General features: G+C 45.8%; 1 protein-coding gene across 1 annotated transcript in view; it reads right to left on the bottom strand.

The window, feature by feature from the left end:
• Positions 1-20,741, bottom strand: part of IL13RA1 (interleukin 13 receptor subunit alpha 1) — a 48,645-nt gene that overhangs the window by 6,950 nt on the left and 20,954 nt on the right. The window contains exons 5-11 of the mRNA XM_075573154.1: positions 18,305-18,428; positions 17,688-17,738; positions 9,220-9,404; positions 8,624-8,784; positions 6,355-6,490; positions 6,141-6,243; positions 2,899-2,980 (exon numbers count right to left, since the gene is read on the bottom strand). Of these exons, the coding sequence (XP_075429269.1) occupies positions 2,899-2,980; positions 6,141-6,243; positions 6,355-6,490; positions 8,624-8,784; positions 9,220-9,404; positions 17,688-17,738; positions 18,305-18,428 (842 nt within the window). The remainder of the gene's footprint in view (positions 1-2,898; positions 2,981-6,140; positions 6,244-6,354; positions 6,491-8,623; positions 8,785-9,219; positions 9,405-17,687; positions 17,739-18,304; positions 18,429-20,741) is intronic.

Below are 20,741 nucleotides of genomic sequence, written 5' to 3'. Positions count from 1 at the left end.
TATATAGTCCTTGATAAAGGACCCCTATGGTCCGAAACGCATAGGAGTTTTTTGTCTCACCCTATTGGGGTCATGTTTGAGTGTTGCTGAATAAATAGATTTTTATACTTTTCCACCACCTGACTCCCTGGCAGTGCACTGTTTTTGCTTTCTTCTTTCTCTGATTGAGCCACCTGTGCTGAAGCAGGGATATCCCGAAAACCTGATCTGTTGGTAGCTTTTGAGGACTGGAGTTGGCTACCAATGTTACGATCAATGGTTGATTTGATAATGATGAGTAGGTTATATATAGATGTTATAATTATTTCTATTGTATGGCTATATTAATCCAGGAATACAAGTGTTTTATTGGTAAATTGATCTTGGCATACACTGTACAATGGAGTGTTCAATAAATTGCATGTGTTCCTGTGTCTTCATAGGAGGTCTTCACTGGTGTGCAATCTCCTGTATCTTACCTTGACAGAGGAACTAAAGTGTATGTATTTCCCCGTGTCCTTTGTTTGCGGGGATGTGTATATCATTATGCTTTGCAAAGACATGACTGCCATTGCTTTTATAACGTGCTATAGCTCTGCAGACTATGCTTCTATTTCAGGACATTGGGGAGTTTATGCACATGTATTATCTCTCCTTCACTGATGTGGCTTGAACACTTTATTCCACTATACAGAAACAAGTATCTTCTACATTTTTAGAAGGAGATACAGTACATATTTTGCCACTGGCTCTCCAGCAGTATATTTTATTTGACACCTCTATGAATAAATATTTTTTTGGAGGAGGCAGTCCAAGCATCTTAAAATGAAAAATATATATATATTTTTGTTTTAATATATGCAGCATTTGATTACCTTTTAACAAAAACTAATTACCTAAGCTGACGATCGATTGATTCCATCATGATCAATCAGCAAAATCCTGTTTCCCAGTCCTCACTAAATGGCTGCCTTTCAGTTTCAAATCAATCTTTCAGTCAGTGTAACTCAGCAGCTACAATGTATTCTTCTATTACTAAAGGTAACATTATCTATTGTTACAGTTTGCAGCTCCAACTGCTGGGAATATTGGCAACAAATGATCACAAACCGGAAAGTGTTACAAAGATCTTGCACTGCTTGGGAGGTGGGCTGAAACATGCTATAGAAATCAATGATGCTCAGTATATTAAAACTCATTACATTTGGGTATTAAGAGTTGAATTTTAAAATAATAAAGGTAGTAAGTATTATCTAATACTACAGAACTGATTTTTTTTTAAAACACACATAGGATACTGCATGGATTTCTGCTTTAAGGGGAAGTCTAGCAGTTTATATATGCATGAGGTGTTAGTTCTGATTTACAGGACCGATACTCTGGAAATTCAGTATCCTTCAGTGCTACCAGTGACATTGAACTGCGCTCTGTATGTTGTGTGCTCTCTCTCTCTCACCAAAGATTTGACCTTCCATTTCTTTACCATTGCTAAGCCAATATGAGTTTCCAAATGATGGTTGGACCTCATACTCTGAAGTTGCAACACCCACTAGAATGAGTTAGAAAACTAAGTATTACTAGGAATAGCCTCCCTCAATTGACACACAAGGTACCGTTCTTGGCAATAACACAGTTTTCGTTGTTTCTGGATCTCAAGTCGGGTTTGTAGCTTATATTAAGATGTGTGTCAGAAACAAGTGGAAAGGGGGAATTCTGTTCATGTATTTTTGTATGTGTAATACTTTCACATTCTTGTTAATTTTCCATCTGTAAAAAACACAATGTAATCTGCCAAAAATCACTGATGTATAAGATCAAAGTCAGAGAGAATTGCTCAGGGGAAATTCCCAATTAATGTAATTTGCAGCATAAAACATTGTTTGTAGTCAAAATCAGTAAAAATAAGAAATAAACCATGTATATTTATAATTTGTTGCCTTTTTATTTTCTGGTGTTTTTACCTGTATTTTTTGTCTGTTTTCATGTATTAAAGAAATCACATTTTAAATGGAAAGCAAGTAGTTAAAAAAAAAATATTGTGGCCAACATGCTTTATTCATTAACCCAGTGGTTCTCAACCCCAGTCCTCAAGCTCACCCCCCCCCCCCCCCAACAGGTCAGGTTTTCAGGATATCCTTGCTTCAGTAGAGGTGGCTCAATCAGAGGCTCAGTCGAAGACTGTGCCACCTATGCTGAAGCAGGGACTGATTCAGCCACCTGTGCTGAAGCTGGGATATCCTGAAAACCTGACCTGTTTGGGGGGCTTGAGGACTGGAGTTGGGCGTCTCTGCATGAAGCAGTAGACGTGGGTGATTAAAAAAAAACAAAACTCAAATGTGCACCAAAAATGCCAATTATTTTTCATCTTCAAATATTTGCGACATCGCCAGTGTTTAAAAATAACCGGCATTAACTCTTTAAAAAATGCAAACATTTACATATAAATCAAATTCCAACACATTCACCCACCTCTAAGCAGCAACACCATTGCCACTCCCCGCTTATTTTATCTATTTGTTTAAAAAAAATGTTAATTTTGACATAATTGACCACTGTTGCATAAACACCATATGGTCCACTCAGACTGACCAGAGAAAGGGGCGCTTCACATTCTGCAACAGGTTTATTCATTAAGGAGCTATAGAGGGCCAATAGGAAGCTGTGATGTCATCCCTGGCGGCTTCCTATTGGCCTGCATGACCTGGACATTTAAACAGCACAGAGATACCGGCACTGCCATGGAGGCGAGTATCTCTCGAAGCAAGGGGTCCCCAGAGCTGAAATTCATGGGGTTCAGCTCCGGAGACCCCCTGCTTCAATCCTAAAACAAACAAACAAAAAGATGTAATGCAATGTGTTTTGCTGCATTAATTAACAAAGTATTATAAAATGAACAATATTTAAATGAATAAGATTTACCTGGAAGTCGTTCGGATCGCCAAAACGGTTTTTAAATATTTTTCCGGGATCAGGGATTGGAGGGAAAACAAGGATCTTGAGTCTGTGGAATAAGAGAAAGAAGGTGGCTAGTCACAGAATGCTGCTTAGACACGCTCAAACACACAGTACAGCGCTGAAGTGTTTTAGGAATCCAGGAAATGGACATTAATCTCACACTACTGTCTCTGTAACTTCTCCCCAATTATCACTTAGATTGTAAGCTCTTCGGGGCAGGGTCTCCTTTTCCAATTGTTTTTAGGTCTAAAGCGCTTATTCCCATTATGTGTTATATTATTATGTCCCGTGTGTCACTGCTGTGACGCGCTATGTACATGGAGGGCACTATATAAATGAAGGTATGTATACATACATACATACATACATACATTCGCTCGTACTCTACGTACACTAAAGGTCTGCATGTCACTTCATTCTACTAGTTATGGGGTGGCCAAAGCCAGTCCTCAAGGGCCACCAACAGGTCAGGTTTAAAGGATATCCCTGCTTCAGCACAGGTGGCTCAGTCATAAATAAGTGCAGCAGAGGGAACAATTTTAGAATAAACTGTAACTGTTATAAGTGACATCCCCACCAGTCAGCGTATTGTTAAGGAAACCACCTCGAGCTCCTGGGAGGTGATAATTGCCACAGCCGAGCTGGACTTTGTCATGTAAAGCATTTCACACAATTACCCCACTTTTCAAGTTCAGTATGGGCAGGGGTGCGTTTCCAGTAAGTGAAGGTGGAACGCACGTCTAATTGTTCTGCTTTTTTACATTGGAAGAGGAGCGCATATGTTGATAGTGACCCCTACAACTGTATCTATTGAGCAGGTTCTGAACCTGGTTTTGGAGTCCTCTGCCTATTACATTCAGCTGTACGGCTTTCTGACAGTGGTAAAAGCTCAGAACATTTAATTAGCTTAGCGTATTAAAGCAGTTGGGAAATTGATGGCTGATCTGATAATGATCTGGGGGCACGTATGTGTGTGTATATAGATGTGTGTATAGATGTGTGTGTGTGTATAGATGTGTGTGTGTGTGTGTGTGTGTGTGTGTGTGTGTGTGTGTGTAGGAACCGGCGCAAGGTAATGAGTAGCTGAAAATACATCATAACTTACCTGCAGCCGGCGACGGAAGGCGAGGAAGATCGGTGAGGAAGACAACGGTGACGTCTGGGAGCAGCAGAGGTCCTGTGGTGGTGGCAGCAGCAGAAGTCTGTGTTTAGTCGGTGGGAACAGCAGGAATACAGCACACAGCTAATACCGGAGTGAGACGGGGAACCGTGTGACGGGAGCAGGGGCGTTTACTTAATGCTGTATTCCTGCTGCTCCCGCCGGCTGAACACGGACTTCTGTTGCTGCCACCTCCACTAGGAACTCTGCTGCTGCTCCCAGATGTTGCGGCGGTCTTCCTCACCCTGCAGGTAAGTGCCAACCGGGTAACCGGATACCCGGATGGGTGAAATGATTGATTTTGCCCAGGTACCCGTAACCCAGTTTTCTAAAAAAAAATCGGACCCGGTACACTAATACATACACAACAGAAAGGGGATAACCGCTCAGACCTCTAACGAGTAGATAGGTGGGTGCACTAATGGAATTAACAGCCACAACAGAAATCCTAACCAAAGAATCTCCGCGCAGATGGAGAGTAGGCAGGAAAGCCCCAATTATATGCATTCGATACTGATCTACAGTAAGATGTTATGTTATGAGCCTTTTTTAGGGAATGGAGCTTAAAAAGATTGTACACAACAGAACTACAGTAAATGACATAATAATGTACCAGAAATCAAATGGCAGAGAGAATGGCTAACTATGTAATGCCGCCTATTGATTGCTGATGAATAGAATAAATTATGGTAAAATATCAAATTTTAATAGAGAAGACAAAAATGAGTTGGGAACAAAAAATCCATAGAGAGATAGACAGAGAGATTCTCATTCAGTTTCTAAGTCATAGCACCCTACAATAAGGATGGGTAACGGTAGAGTTAAAGAATAGAGGTTGCCCCATAAAGAAACACAATGGTCGCCTTAGTTCAGCCTGGATTCATTATTGTGCTAACAGGTACCAATGCTCTCAGTGTGGTCATGCAAGTAGACCCACGCATTTTGCGTATTCGTTGTCAAGGGTAAATCATCAGACTTTTATTCTGTTCATCAGTGATCAATAGGCGGCATTACATAGTAAGTCATTCTCTCTTTCCTTAGGATTTCTGGTACATTATTTTGCCATTTTGTTCTGCCGTGTCCAATCTTTTTAAGCTCCATTCCCACAGACGGGTTTATAACAATTGAACCTCTTACCGTAGACAGGTATCGAGTGTATACAATTGGGAGCTCTCCTGTCTACTCTCCATCTGCGGGGAGATTCTTTAGTCTGGATTTCTGTTGTGGCTGTATATAAAGCATATATTACGTAGAAATAGCCAGGGTAGTCCAGTTACAGAGTAAATAAGTACTTCAGTATTAGGGGATACCTTTTTCTTATTTGGCCTAACAATTATATTATAAGCTCGAAAGCGTGACTGTACAATATCAACAATTCTTTTTCCAAATAAAAAAAAAGCTAACACCTAATAAATACTGAAGTACTCATTTATAAAGCATGTAAAAATAGTTTTAAAAAAAATTACGCATCTTTGTATATAGTTATTTGCATGCACTAAATTGACATTGCAAATATGGTGCACCTATTTGTATGGAGGGGAGACCAATAAATCTTGTAATACACAACAGACTTCCATGTTTCTCATTCTCCATGTGACGTGAGTTTAGAGAATTTGCACCTAAAAAGTTGCAGTATCAACTCCACCATGTTTCGAAAAAGAGTCCCAGGAAGAGACTCGGGGGGCGTCTCTTTATTGCTAGTACAGGTGGTCCTCGGTATCTGATGGTCCGTTTTCCGTTGAATGGATTATCCGATGCTGCACCATGCAGTGCGCTGGACGCATCATTCGACGTCGGAACCGCTTATCCGACGCTCACCGCCGCGGATTAACATGGACCCGCCACATGACGGCCCGTTACCCGACGGCGGTTTGCGGGACGGATTCCGGCGGATAGGCGAGAACCGCCTGTACACCCATTTTAGTGACGGTGAGTCAAACACGGAAGTATTTTGTAACGCAGACTTGTCCACTTCGGACACCTAAGGGGGATTTAAAAACACACAAGAACTTAAGAGCGAGACCTAAATATAATTATTTATTTTTACCTTTTGAGATATATAAGGAGGATGATCGTAGCAGCGGCTATTATAATGGGGATTAGCAGCAACAACGTGATATATACAGTCCCATCAACTTCTTCCACTTCAGCTACAACACACAAGGAAATGTAAATAGTCAAGATAGAAATCATACAGTAGTTCATTCCTCAGGTTTTGATGAATCTGTCCTGGACTTTAGGATGCATTATTCCCACTGTACCTGGTACACTTCTCGCTTCACTCCACTCGCTCCAGATGTTTTCACTTTCGCAAAATTTCGTTTGACTCACTCGGACTCTGATGGCGTATTCTGCTTGAGGAAGGAAGCCGGTAATATTTTTGCTGAGATTCCCGCTCTAAACGGATAGGGAAATGTATGCCTTATTATCACAGTGGTGGCTGTAGTCACACTCTCTGTTAAAGATACGTTCACTCTTATTTAAAAAATATATATATTATTCTAGAAAGATAGTAACAATAGGAAGAATTAAGATGGATCATATGTAGGTATGAGACGCTATATAGGCTATTTGCTCATGACCTGCTGTCTTTGTGTAAGTGCAATACTTTTCTTCTGTTTATAAATCGTATTGCACTATTTTTGCTTCTTTTTTTATTCCATATATATACGTGTGGATCTGCTTGTACCCCACCTTTTAGATCAAGGATTATTCACCTGGAGTTATATCTCCATTGATATACCATGACCTTTTAACATGCGAGTGGGAGAACCCACTTTTTTTTCACATCACAGTTACCACTTTCGTCACAATCGGTGATTTATTTTTGCACTATATTTTGTGTTTATATCACATATCCCCTGGCGGTCTTTGTTACAAATTACTGCATATATAAACACACAAACGTATGTGTGTGTATATATATATATATATATTATATATATACACACACACACACACACACACACACACACACACACACACACACACACACACACACACACACGAGAGAGACATTGACCCTCCAACATTTTGTGAGTATAAAATAGGTGCCACTGTTGTAGCTCTACTCGTGCTGGACAGACGTACTTCCAAGCAATCCCTACGGAAGTCCCATAAGGCACGTTATATAGTGCCGGGCGCGGATTTTTAGTTGGCTGACGTCAGTCAGCCTTTCTATAGAAGGGCCGCGCGCGCACGGCAGGGAGAGGGGAGCCGACAGACAGCGGCGAAGATGAAGAAATTCATCTTTTCGCGCCGCTGCCTGCTCTCAAATGTATGTATGTGTGTATGCATGTATGTGTGTTTGTATGGATGTGTGTGTGTGTGTGTGTGTGTGTGTATGCATGTATGTGTGTTTGTATGTATGTGTGTGTGTGTGTGTGTGTGTGTGTGTGTGTGTGTGTGTGTGTGTGTGTGTGTGTGTGTGTGTGTGTGTGTGTGTGTGTGTGTGTGTGTGCGTAAATAACTGCAGAAGTAAAAAAAAATATTTATTAAAGTTTTTTTTTTGTTTAAAAAAAATCTACCTAGGACTTACGTTCACTCACACAACCCATGCACACACATATACACATACATACACATACATACATACATTACCTGCGGCTCCCGGCACTATATACAGGAAAAGCATGCGGCACGTGCACGCGCGTTCACATAGGAACGCGCGGCCGCATCCTGTACTGTATATAACAGCCCTTAGCTACACAACTGTAGTCCCATTGTGTATTAATCATTTACATGTCTATTTTCACAACCTGTATGATGCTAGACATAATGAGACATTGAGATCCAGTCCTCAATGGCCACCAACAGGTCACATTTTCAGGATATCCCAGCTTCAGCACAGGTGGCTCATTCAGAGACGGAGTCACCTGTGCTGAAACAGGGATACCCTTAAAACCGGTTGGTGGCCCTTGAGGACTGGAGTTGCACACTCCTGCTCTAACCTAAGAACATTTAAATAATAAGGTTGGGCTACGGGTGAATAGGTTTTAATCACACATTGGGACTTATTCTATAGGGGCTGAAATACCCCATTGACTTCAATGGGAAGTTTAGTAATCCCCCCCGATTGTCCGCTTCGGCTGGTGTAGAACAAGCCAATTAGATATTAGTACGGCATGACGGCCATATGATTTCTAAGCTAGCACAAGAGAAAAGGCTGGTAACCAAGAAATAACGTTTCCAAGTAAGGACGTCAGAATAAAGTGAGAACCCCTCTACTCATTCATTCAAGAAGGTACTCCATACAAAATCTTAGGAGCGTATGTATCAAAGTCTCCCAGCTGCAGAACTGGAGGTATCAAAGACAAGTCCCACAGGATACAATGTCCCGTTTTCAGGTCATACATACAGTGTCGTTTTTTTCTCTCCAGCTTTGCAGATAAAATACTTTAATTCATATGGGTTATCCACTTTTTGAAGCACTGTACATTGCAGTCCCCCCCTGGTAGTGACGGGTTACTTTTCTGTTGAGTGGTTGTTGTATACTGTTGCTTTAACGTAATGATATAATGAATTATTTACCTCCGTTTGCAATCGTGGCGGTTCTTTCCATGTGGACTCATTCACTTCTATTTCAAATTTTAAGCAATGTATCTTTACTGCCTCAGATGCATTCCAGCTCACATAGATGTTCTGACTCAGAAACCTCGAGACGTTGAGGATTTGTGGGGGACTAAGTTTTACTGGAAATAAAAAAAAGAAGAAGACAGTTTAGTTGCTTTTAACCTTTAAAAAAAAAAAAAAATGATTGTGGCTTACTTACAGAAGAAGTGCTAAAGCATCGTACAACTCACGTTACGCTGAAGCGAATGGCTCTTAAATTGTGCCAAGGCTCAGCCAAATTAGTAAACCTACTCTTTTGTCGTAGACTGAGCCACCTGTGCTGAAGCAGGGATATCTTTAAAACCTGATCTGTTGGTGGCCCTTGAGGACCTCTCGGGGTCAATTATGGAAATGACAGCAAACCGCACCAACGAGATCCAAAAGGCATGAATAGCTGTAGAGTTTTGAGTCTCTAATTCATAATGCAGCATCCTTAGCGCTTTCTCATTTAATAAATACATAACTGCTGTACATCCCATCACTAGCATACTTATCTTCAGCTGGATAAAACGTACATATACGGTTGACATTTACATATGAGATGAAGGGTCGAATGTGTTTTGATTCGTCTGTGATCACCATTTGAAACTCGCTGTTGTCCTTGGGCGCTTGCTGACCAGTGAACCGGCATCCAAGTGGAACTGCATCCTTATACATATACTCCAGGCAAGGCTTTCCGCTGGTTAATAACTGTTCAAACCTACAAAATCAAAGTAATTTAAAACATTCAACCCAAATACAGGGGAGTATTTAACCTCACAAAATCCAAACAGTGAAAGAAGCTTATAAATATCCCTCTATATATCCCCTTTAATGTTGGAGATCCATAGGGAAGTCATGTTGTCCACATACCAGTTACCACCGGGGGCATAAAATGCCTAAACAATGCTCATTCATTATGACTGTACAGCCAACTATCACTTATTCTGTGGAAGAGCCTATCCACCTGCCAATGCAGTAAGACATAAAGCAGGAACAGCTTAACAAAAAGATTACATCAATAGGTTTGTGTCAGTCCTGTTAATGGTTGTTGGCCTCGTTGGCATTATTTGTTTTGTAATACCAAGTGACCTTTTAAAAGTTTTATTTTAAAGCGCTGCTCCCTTTTGTTGAGCTTAATTCTCCATGCCCAGTGGGCAGACAAAGGTCCCAGTATAATCAACTTCTATTCTTCATTTGATGACATTATTTGTATTTTCCTTTTTTCCGGCGGTGGCTAAATCCATCTGCTGCACATTTTCGCCCCACTGTTGCCGTCAGGAGACTTTGGTTTGATACACAACCCCCGCACACAATGCGTTATACTTTTAGTCTTCCCAGATTTCAGGGTTTCTACCTAACTTTAGCCATCCAAGGTAAAGAAAAAATATGCAGGGGGCTATTCATTAAACTGTGATAGTGCCGATTGGGGAATTATTGCACGGAAACTGCCATTGAAGTCATGGAGTCCCAATTTGCACTATTACAGTTTTTAGTTGACACGGCTTATTCTCTACCAGCCATATTTTAGAACAGGGGAGTGCAAACTTGGGCGCTGCACCCCCCTGTCAGCTCCCACTTGCTCTCGCGCCTCCCTTACCTTACTCGGCGGCGTCATGTCACTTGACCCCGTGGTCACGGAGACGTGCGTGTGACGCATCACAGCAGCCTTCACAAACACGGTAAGTTCTGTTGCAGAGGCCTCACGCGAACCCCCGGCATTTCATTTAAATGTCATGGGGAAGAGCACGGGACCTCTGCAACCGACTGTGCCACCCCCCAAAAAAATCCTGCGCCCCCCACTTTACTCACCGCTGTTTTAGAACATTGCTATCTCCTGCCACCTGAATCTTTAACAAATTAAACCCGTGCTTTATTCTGGGTTAGTTGCAGATGATGCTGCCTTATACATACAGTGCTGTGTACATTGTAAGTACTATATTATAACCAAGATAATAAAAAATGCACAAATGCGCACCAGGGATTAGTGGAAGGTAACTCCTGACGAAGTACTTGGTACGAAACGCGTAGAGGTCACGACAGGTCATCCTGCGCGTGTATGCTGGTAAGCTGAGACGGAGCCTGCAGGAGACAGCAGCGTTTTTTTCCATCTCCGCGGTGCTGAGATCCGGATCCTGTGCAGCCACCGCGAGTCTGCTGACTGTCTCGGTGTGAGTGTCCGTTTCCCCTTGCCAGTGCCCAACCTTATGGCGGTTTCTATACAAATCTGTTGATAGGTTGTTTTCATGTTTGTTTTTTTCTTTCATGTGTTTTTATATAAATTTTACTGTATTTGTATACTGTGCAGCTTAGGGTTTAGTCACCATCAGGTGTTCTCCTGGGTAGTACTTAGCCGTCCAGCTGTTCTGAGGTGGGGTTGGATCCCCTCAGAGTTTGTGTGTATTTTTAATAAATTACCTTCCACTAATCCCTGGTGCGCATTTGTGCATTTTTTATTATCTTGTATTTCAGGGTGCCCTCCCCCCTTTTTAAGGGGGTTCACCTAGATTTGAGAGTTTCTGGGGAGACGCTTTGTGTACATGCTGCAAAGGGATCATCCACACCATCATACAGCACGAGCGTTGAATATCCTGTTTTTTCTATATTATAACCAATATAATTATTGGACCAAAGTATAAAATGATCTGGGGTTTTTCCTACTTTTACAGGGCTTAAGGAGCCACTCAGCCACTCAGTGACTAAAGGCCCTGACTATGAGAACAATGACACAGGGGCCTATTCTAGAAGCTTCGATAACCAACTCAGAGGATTTTGAGCAGCTATGGCGAAACGTGGCTAGGTAGCGATTCGGAAAGCCTCGATGAGTTGGTCAAATCGTATGGGGAAGGCATTTTTTCGCCATTTCGCGCTCATGGCCAAACACATCGCACGGGAGTTGCCAAAAAGCAAAACATCTCCATTTTGATAAAATTACGCTATTCTAGTAGCCTCGATAAACTCATCGAGGCCCTGGAATTGTGGTTTCATCTCGCCAGCCCTAAGGTGGCGATATGGGATCTGAGAGCAGGACTTAGGAAAAAATGCATTTCTCCTGCATCGGATTGATGTCGGGGTCTCCGGGGCTAAGCCACATTAATATCAGCTCCGGAGACCCTCGGCTCACGCACACTAGGATGAACATTTTTACAAAAACACTGTGATCGCCTGCGAGAACTGTGCAGGGAGAGGCGGCTCGCTCTCTCTGGGCCGGGAGAGGCGGCTCGCTCTCTCTGGGCCGGGAGAGGCGGCTCGCTCTCTCTGGGCCGGGAGAGGCGGCTCGCTCTCTCTGGGCCGGGAGAGGCGGCTCGCTTTCTCTGGGCCGGGAGAGGCGGCTCGCTCTCTCTGGGCCGGGAGAGGCGGCTCGCTCTCTCTGTGCCGGGAGAGGCGGCTCGCTCTCTCTGGGCCGGGAGAGGCGGCTCTCTCTCTCTGGGCCAGGAGAGGCGGCTCTCTCTCTCTGGGCCGGGAGAGGCGGCTCTCTCTGGGCCGGGAGAGGCGGCTCTCTCTGGGCCGGGAGAGGCGGCTCGCTCTCTCTGGGCCGGGAGAGGCGGCTCGCTCTCTCTGGGCCGGGAGAGGCGGCTCGCTCTCTCTGGGCCGGGAGAGGCGGCTCGCTCTCTCTGGGCCGGGAGAGGCGGCTCGCTCTCTCTGGGCCGGGAGAGGCGGCTCGCTCTCTCTGGGCCGGGAGAGGCGGCTCGCTCTCTCTGGGCCGGGAGAGGCGGCTCGCTCTCTCTGGGCCGGGAGAGGCGGCTCGCTCTCTCTGGGCCGGGAGAGGCGGCTCGCTCTCTCTGGGCCGGGAGAGGCGGCTTTCTCTGGGCCGGGAGAGGCGGCTCGCTCTCTCTGGGCCGGGAGAGGCGGCTCTCTTTGGGCCGGGAGAGGCGGCTCGCTCTCTCTGGGCCGGGAGAGGCGGCTCGCTCTCTCTGGGCCGGGAGAGGCGGCTCTCTTTGGGCCGGGAGAGGCGGCTCTCTTTGGGCCGGGAGAGGCGGCTCTCTTTGGGCCGGGAGAGGCGGCTCGCTCTCTCTGGGCCGGGAGAGGCGGCTCGCTCTCTCTGGGCCGGGAGAGGCGGCTCGCTCTCTCTGGGCCGGGAGAGGCGGCTCGCTCTCTCTGGGCCGGGAGAGGCGGCTCGCTTTGGGCCGGGAGGGCGGCTCTCTTTGGGCCGGGAGAGGCGGCTCTCTTTTGGCTGGGAGAGGCGGCTCTCTTTGGGCCGGGAGAGGCGGCTCGCTTTCTCTGGGCCGGGAGAGGCGGCTCGCTCTCTCTGGGCCGGGAGAGGCGGCTCGCTCTCTCTGGGCCGGGAGAGGCGGCTCGCTCTCTCTGGGCCGGGAGAGGCGGCTCGCTCTCTCTGGGCCGGGAGAGGCGGCTCGCTCTCTCTGGGCCGGGAGAGGCGGCTCGCTCTCTCTGGGCCAGGAGAGGCGGCTCGCTCTCTCTGGGCCGGGAGAGGCGGCTCGCTCTCTCTGGGCCGGGAGAGGCGGCTCGCTCTCTCTGGGCCGGGAGAGGCGGCTCTCTCTCTCTGGGCCGGGAGAGGCGGCTCTCTCTCTCTGGGCCGGGAGAGGCGGCTCGCTCTCTCTGGGCCGGGAGAGGCGGCTCGCTCTCTCTGGGCCGGGAGAGGCGGCTCGCTCTCTCTGGGCCGGGAGAGGCGGCTCTCTCTCTCGGGGCCGGGAGAAACGGCTCTCTCTCTCTGGGCCGCGAGAGGCGGCTCGCTCTCTCTGGGCCGGGAGAAACGGCTCGCTCTCTCTGGGCCGGGAGAAACGGCTCGCTCTCTCTGGGGCGGGAGAGGCGGCTCGCTCTCTCTGGGCCGGGAGAGGCGGCTCGCTCTCTCTGGGCCGGGAGAGGCGGCTCGCTCTCTCTGGGCCGGGAGAGGCGGCTCGCTCTCTCTGGGCCGGGAGAGGCGGCTCGCTCTCTCTGGGCCGGGAGAGGCGGCTCGCTCTCTCTGGGCCGGGAGAGGCGGCTCGCTCTCTCTGGGCCGGGAGAGGCGGCTCGCTCTCTCTGGGCCGGGAGAGGCGGCTCGCTCTCTATGGGCCGGGAGAGGCGGCTCGCTCTCTCTGGGCCGGGAGAGGCGGCTCGCTCTCTCTGGGCCGGGAGAGGCGGCTCGCTCTCTCTTAGCCGGGAGAGGCGGCTCTCTGTGTGCAGCTCTGCGGCCAGATCGTACGGAGGAGAACTTGGAAAAAGCCGAGATTACTTTTCTGCTACGCAAAGCGGTTTTGGAATTTTCCTGCCTCACGGTTTGAGAGGGTTTCGCATTCTTTCTGAATGCCGTGATAACACAAATGACCAGCAGTTTGGGGGAACATGCCAAACCCTGCGATGTAGCAGCAAAGTTATCGAAGCTACTGGAATAGGCCCCACAGCGTTTGACGCAGCTGATTCACTTCCCATTGTCGGTTCCTTGTGACGTTGGTATAAAGTCACTTTATCTCACTGTGCTTTAGGCATCAAAGACATAGATTGCAATCTAATCTGGGCAGGGACGGTGTTTGTGAAAATCCTATGTCTGACGCGCACTACGTTGTCAATGTGAAACACTAAATTAAATAAGTTATTGCAGGAGGTGCAGCTGAGAAAGTAATCAGCCTTGTGGTGTTTCATATCCTGTTCTAGTACATAGGTGTTGACCTTTGATATCACTTCTGCTGGGTTCAGTGTGAGTATTTATTGTGCTGCTGCTATTTAAACAACACAACAGTTTGTTCCTGTATAGATATGCCTCATGTTTGTAGTGTTGCCAATTACCAGTACCAACTTCCACTCAATATTCTTGACCTTTTATTAATTGTAGTATGAAATAGCCGATTAGTAAATAAATAATTTAAAAAAATAGATAAATAATAATGTGGCTAAATAATCAAATAAAATCCACCAATATCAGTATCAAACCAAGCTTCAGCTAAGGACACTCATAAGCCTTATGTGGTTAGTACAGTCTAAAGTGCAAATGTACAATAATAATTAATTCCACATATTACATGCATACACAAGATATTTGCTGCCAGAATCACTCTACTCTTTCCTATATCTGTCTCAGCATCTCCCCTCATGAAATCACTCTCCTGGCTTCCGATCAAATCCCGCATCTCACACTCCATTCTTCTCCTCACTTTTAAAGCTCTACACTCTTCTGCCCCTCCTTACATCTCAGCCCTAATTTCTCGCTATGCACCATCCAGACTCTTGCGTTCTGCTCAAGGATGTCTTCTTTCTACCCTCTTTGTATCTAAAGCCCTCTCCCACCTTAAACCTTTCTCACTGACTGCCCCACACCTCTGGAATGCCCTTCCCCTCAGTACCCGACTAGCACCCTCTCTATCCACCTTAAGACACACCTTAAGACACGCTTGCTTAAAGAAGCATATGAATAGCACTGTGGATATTCTGAACACATGATACATAAGCTTGGCCCCCTGCAGATGCACTTACCAGAACTCCCTCCTACTGTCTCTGTACATTCTCCCTACCTACCAATTAGATTGTAAGCTCCTCGGAGCAGGGACTTCTCTTCCTTAATGTCACTTTTATGTCTGAAGCACTTATTCCCATGATCTGTTATTTATATTATCTGTTATTTATTTGATTACCACGTGTATTACTACTGTGAAGCGCTATGTACATTAATGGCGCTATATAAATAAAGACATACAATACAATACATATTAAGAAAATATAGATAGCTTCCGCACCACGGGAGCGATGCGCCGCCGCGTCACCACGTTGTGACGTCACCGCGACACGGACGTCCATCTCAAGAATGAGCCCGGAGGATGGTCTGAGAAGGAGTAAACACTACAGGCTCCACTTGCTTCTCCTGCACGCGGCGGCGCGTGACGTGGTGACGCGGCGGCACATCGCTCACGTGGAAGCACCGGGACAGCAGAGAGGTGCTACCGGATGGACCAGCCTGGCGGATGCGCCAAGATTGAGTGAATCCTGCCTAAACTGTTCCTGGACTGCAGAGACCCCAGCAGCATTTCTGTCCATTGCTCTGGAGCTCAGTAGCACTCCTCTGTGACACCTATATGCTTATATATATGTTGTGGTTATTTTGGGGGTTCAATAGGAGCTTGTAGGTGTTCTGTATGTTTTGCAATTCTTGTTCAGCTAGTCTGAGCTGATTGGAGGGTGGCAACCTCCTACCTAATTGAAGCTCACCCCCTCCCACATTTAAATGGTTAAAAGCTCACTCCATAGCATCTCCCACTCTCAGGGGAACTTGCTTGCTTGCAGTATGATTGTGACAAATCTAATACAGAGCGCCTTTCCTGGTAATGTACAGGTTAATAAAAGCTTCAATCAGACTTAGAACTTTGCAACTAATATTGACAGATTTATTATAAATCATTCTTCCTGGTATTGCACAGGTTATTAAGAATTTATATTAGTGTTAGGGACCCCTGAAGAATGTGGTCTGCCGTGGAGTGGCTCAGGGGCTTACAACAATTTGGCCAAAATGTTAAACTAAAAGACCATTTTACTTAATAGATATTTATACATATATATTTAGGCACTGTACCTTGTATGAGTTTCACTGGACGTGCACTGAGCTCTGTCTGTGTTTTATGTTCTGTCTCTGGTTTTAAACATTGCTCTTGATGCACAGATATTTTGTAAGGGCATTTTTATTCTTTGTGCCTAGTAAAGAAGATAATACTACACTATGAGGTGTGCGCTTCTCTCCTTTTTTATTTTACCTTTTACTAATTGCTAACACCCATTTTCAATGCTGGTAAATGTAGCAAAAAGCTATGTCAGACTAGAAAACAAACACAAATGAGGGGGGGGAGTCTTGCGTCAATGTATCAAAATCTGTGCTCCAAGTTGTGCATTGTTACTTTCCGCCTGCGATTTGGGGAGTGAGAATAGGAGGAGTTAGGGAGGAGGTAACTCGACGCACAGATTATAATGAGATGACGCAGACGCTGCATCTCCCTGCATCACTTTTGTATCTGTGTCAAAAAATACAGCCAGGTCTGAGGTGGCGTGAACTTTTCTTGCCAACAATCTGCGCCTGATGCAAGAAACACTTTCGTTCATTTGACGCAAATGAGATTATAAAATGGCGCAATGCGTCAAAATAAAGTATTATTTGCACTTTCGTTATGTTGATACATCTGTCTCAAAATGTTAAATGAGGGTTTGGGTTACCTTATGTCCTTTCTCTTATCATCGGCTGAATACACCCAATGACACAGACACACATTCTGTCCATGTTTCTGCCGATTTACAAAACTGTAGGCCCTAACTAACAGTGTATTCTTTATAAACTCTGAAGTGTACACAACCTTTTTCTGACTTTACTTTCTCTAACTTTGAAGGAAGCCGTCCCAGGTATTGATTATCGGTTCAATGAAGAAATACTTTCCAATATTTTCCACGTTGATTTCTAGCTCCTTGAATGTTGCCCCGTTGTTCCCCCATTATTTCTCTTAGGAAAATATTTAAACTCTTTATCTAATACTAATATTTGCCATAATGGGTGTATTTCTAAGCGCATTTCGCTTTTAGAATAAGCTTTTGTTATCTTCTGTGTAATCAGAAACTGACATCTGTTCTCTTGTATCCAGTTAGAAAATTAGACACACACACACACAGATGTTATCGTCTAAATTTTGTTAGGTATGCCTGCGCATTCCGCATCAACATCACCATTGAATCCTATGGAAACTCTGTAAGGCATCCAGGCAGGGCTGGCCCGTCCATTAGGCGAACCAAGGTGGTCGCCTAGGGTGCAAAGATCCAAGTGGCGCATTAAATATAATAATTCTTTTTTTCCTCTTATTTTCTATTTATCTTATTTTAAGTTATTTTTCTTTTTTTTTTGTCCGGTATTCTGGCGCCCTATTTTTATTTTGCGTCGCACCCCCGATAGCTACGCCACTGTTTATTTTATTTTTGGGGCGCACTTTTTAAGGTTCACCTAGGGCGCATGGAACCCTCGCGCTGGCCCCGCGTCCCGGTATGTTGAGGTATCTGGGGGAGAAAAAAGGAGTCTGGCTGCATCGATCATTTTCATTGTACTTACTGTGTAGGCTTTGGGAATGTGCCTTCAAAACCCGAGCTTTCCCCTTTCAACCTGCATTGGAAGCGAAGTAAATCGTTAAGAAATTAAAATAATACCTTCAATTAGTCAACTAGATGTTCACGTTGACGAGGCCGTGCTAACCATACTGGCCCAGATCCCCAGAGCTCAGGGCTTATAATGGGCGGTTATCATATAATGCTAATATGGATATGCAAAGTATATTTAAATGACTTAAATTCGGATATGTCCCAGGTATGCCAGGTGCGCTCCTTTCTGTGCACAGCTGTCTCCGCGTGTTGGCCAATGGTGTGTTTGGGGAGGTATATATAGCACTTTGTACTGTTGTCAAATAGAATTCACTCGCTCTCACATACCCAACTAATATCTCGTTAAATCCCTGCGGTAACTATAATGGAGCTCTGTTAATAGGCGTTGACTGAGCCACTAATTGAGCCACCTGTGCTGAAGCAGGGATATCCTTAAAATGTGACCTGTTGGCGGCCATTGAGAACTGGAGTTGGCCACCTCTGTTCTAAATGTTCCAGTGTTTATTATAGAGCATACGGTGGGTGTTTCTGGTGTGGATGTTACAATGGAAGGCTTTCCTTTATACCAACCAGTAAAGCAAGGTGTAGTTAGTATTAGGAGGGGAATGGTCTCCAGGGTGCCATGTGCAGACCATGTGTTCCTTATTGTACCAAATGCAACTGAACCCAGTCACAGCTGTCTGATCTGGAACACCTGCCAAAGAACAAGTAGATATTCAGCATTATAAACCATTAATAAGAATTCAACTACTGTAGGTAACTTCTATCATTCCTACTACAGCAGGGGTGGCCAACTCCAGTCCTCGAGGGCCACCAACAGGTCAGGTCGTCAGGCTATCCCTGCTTCAGCACAGGTGGCTCAGTTGAGCCAGCTGTGCTGAAGCAGGGATATTCCAAATACCTAACGGCTCTTGAGGACTGGAATTGGCCACCCCTGTACTGGAGGGTTGAGATAAATCCAAGATGGAATTTTTTCACATTTTCAACTATTCACAAATTTGCGAGAGTTTGAAAAAAGCCTCGGTTAGGGGGCGGGGCCTCACGTATCAGGGGGCGGGGCCTCACGTAGAGCGGCGCGGGGCTGGAGCTGCAGCATGAGAGACAGGCTGGGAAAGGTGAGCGGGGGGGAAGGGTTCAATCATGGAGATAAATAACAGACATGAAAAGGAAGAAGATAGCAAGGGAGAGAAACACAGAGAAAAGGAAGTACAAGAGAGAAATACATGAGAGGAAGGAAGGAAGGAGAGAAATACACGAGAGGAAGGAAGGAGAGAGAAATACACGAGAGGAAGGAAGGAAGGAGAGAGAAATACATGAGAGGAAGGAAGGAAGGAAGGGGAGAGAGAGAGAGAGAGAGAGACATGAGGGGGAGAAAAAAGAGAGAAAGAGAGAGAGAGAGAGACATGAGGGGGAGAAAAAAGAGAGAAAGAGAGAGACATAGACATGAGGGGGAGAAAAAAGAGAGAAAGAGAGAAAGAGAGAGACATAGACATGAGGGGGAGAAAAAAGAGAGAAAGAGAGAGACATAGACATGAGGGGGAGACATAGACATGAGGGGGAGACATAGACATGAGGGGGAGACATAGACATGAGGGGGAGACATAGACATGAGGGGGAGACATAGACATGAGGGGGGACATAGACATGAGGGGGGACATAGACATGAGGGGGGACATAGACATGAGGGGGAGACATAGACATTAGGGGGAGACATAGACATGAGGGGGACAAAAGAGAGAGAGAGACATGAGGGGGGGACAAAAGAGAGAGAGACATGAGGGGGAGACAAAAGAGAGAGAGAGAGACATGAGGGGGAGACAAAAGAGAGAGAGAGAGACATGAGGGGGAGACAAAAGAGAGAGAGAGACATGAGGGGGAGACAAAAGAGAGAGAGACGAGAGAGGCACGTGGGGGGGGGGGGAGAAGAGGGGAAGGAAAAGAGAAAAATATGCTGGGAAAAGAAACATCAGATTGTTGAGAGAGGATGACATTGGGGGAAATACATGGGGGATTAAATATAGAGAATGGCACTTGTGAGAAAAGAGTCCAGAGGGGGGAATTAGATAAATATACGATCGGAGAAGAGAGAAAGAATGAGATGAACAGTGTAAGAAGAGAGAGAGACATGCTGGGCGGGAGAGGAGAGAGACATGCTGGGGGGGAGAGAGACATGCTGGGGGGCAAAGGAGACATGCTTGGGGGAGAGGATAGAGATATTTTAGGGGGAAAGAAGAGACATACACGAGAGGAGGAGAGAACAGAGAAGGGTAACATATGGAATGACAAAGTGTGTGAGAGAGACACTAAGGGGAACAGGAGAGAGAAAGACATGGGGTGTTGGGGGAACAAAGAGACATGACGGGACGAAGTAGAGTGAATGCGATTCTGTTGGCTGCCCTGCCTAGAGGGTATGGTAGCCTATATAGAAGTGGTAACGTAATGCCACATTCACCGATCCACTCATGTACTTGTGTTTACAGCATTCATTTCCACGGCATTCGCACGAGTGAAACATAGCAATGTGAGGTTTAGTGAAAATGATTATTTAATGGTATTATAATTTGGCGCGATGATTAACTAAGGACCGCCAGTGGTTAAGGCGGTTCAGACTTGGAGCAACAATTAGGTCATATTAACTAATGCAGGAGCGGCCAACTCCAGTCCTCAAGTGCCACCAACAGATCAGGTTTTCAGGATATCCCTGCTTCAGCACAGGTGGCTTAATCAGTGGCTCAGTCAATGAGTCAGCCACTGATTGAGCCACGTGCCGCGCCAGGGATATCCTAACCTGTTGGTGGCTATTGAGGACTGGAATTGCCCCCGCCCTCCCCCATAACTTAGGCTGAGTCCATGGTGACTCCAGCAGTGCGGAGGCGCGCTGAGGCTGAGGGAAAGCGGGTGCTTTCCCTGGCCTTGGTTCGCGCGCCTTCCGGGGGCGTGTTGGGGGGCGGGCCAGTGACGTCACGGAGCTGGTTCGCCCTCATTGGGCGAACCGCTCACGTGACAG

The sequence above is a fragment of the Ascaphus truei genome, chromosome 16 (assembly GCF_040206685.1).
Source record: "Ascaphus truei isolate aAscTru1 chromosome 16, aAscTru1.hap1, whole genome shotgun sequence".
NCBI lineage: Eukaryota > Metazoa > Chordata > Amphibia > Anura > Ascaphidae > Ascaphus > Ascaphus truei.
Note: the sequence above shows the minus strand (reverse complement) of the source record. Positions and strands in the feature narration are given on the sequence as shown.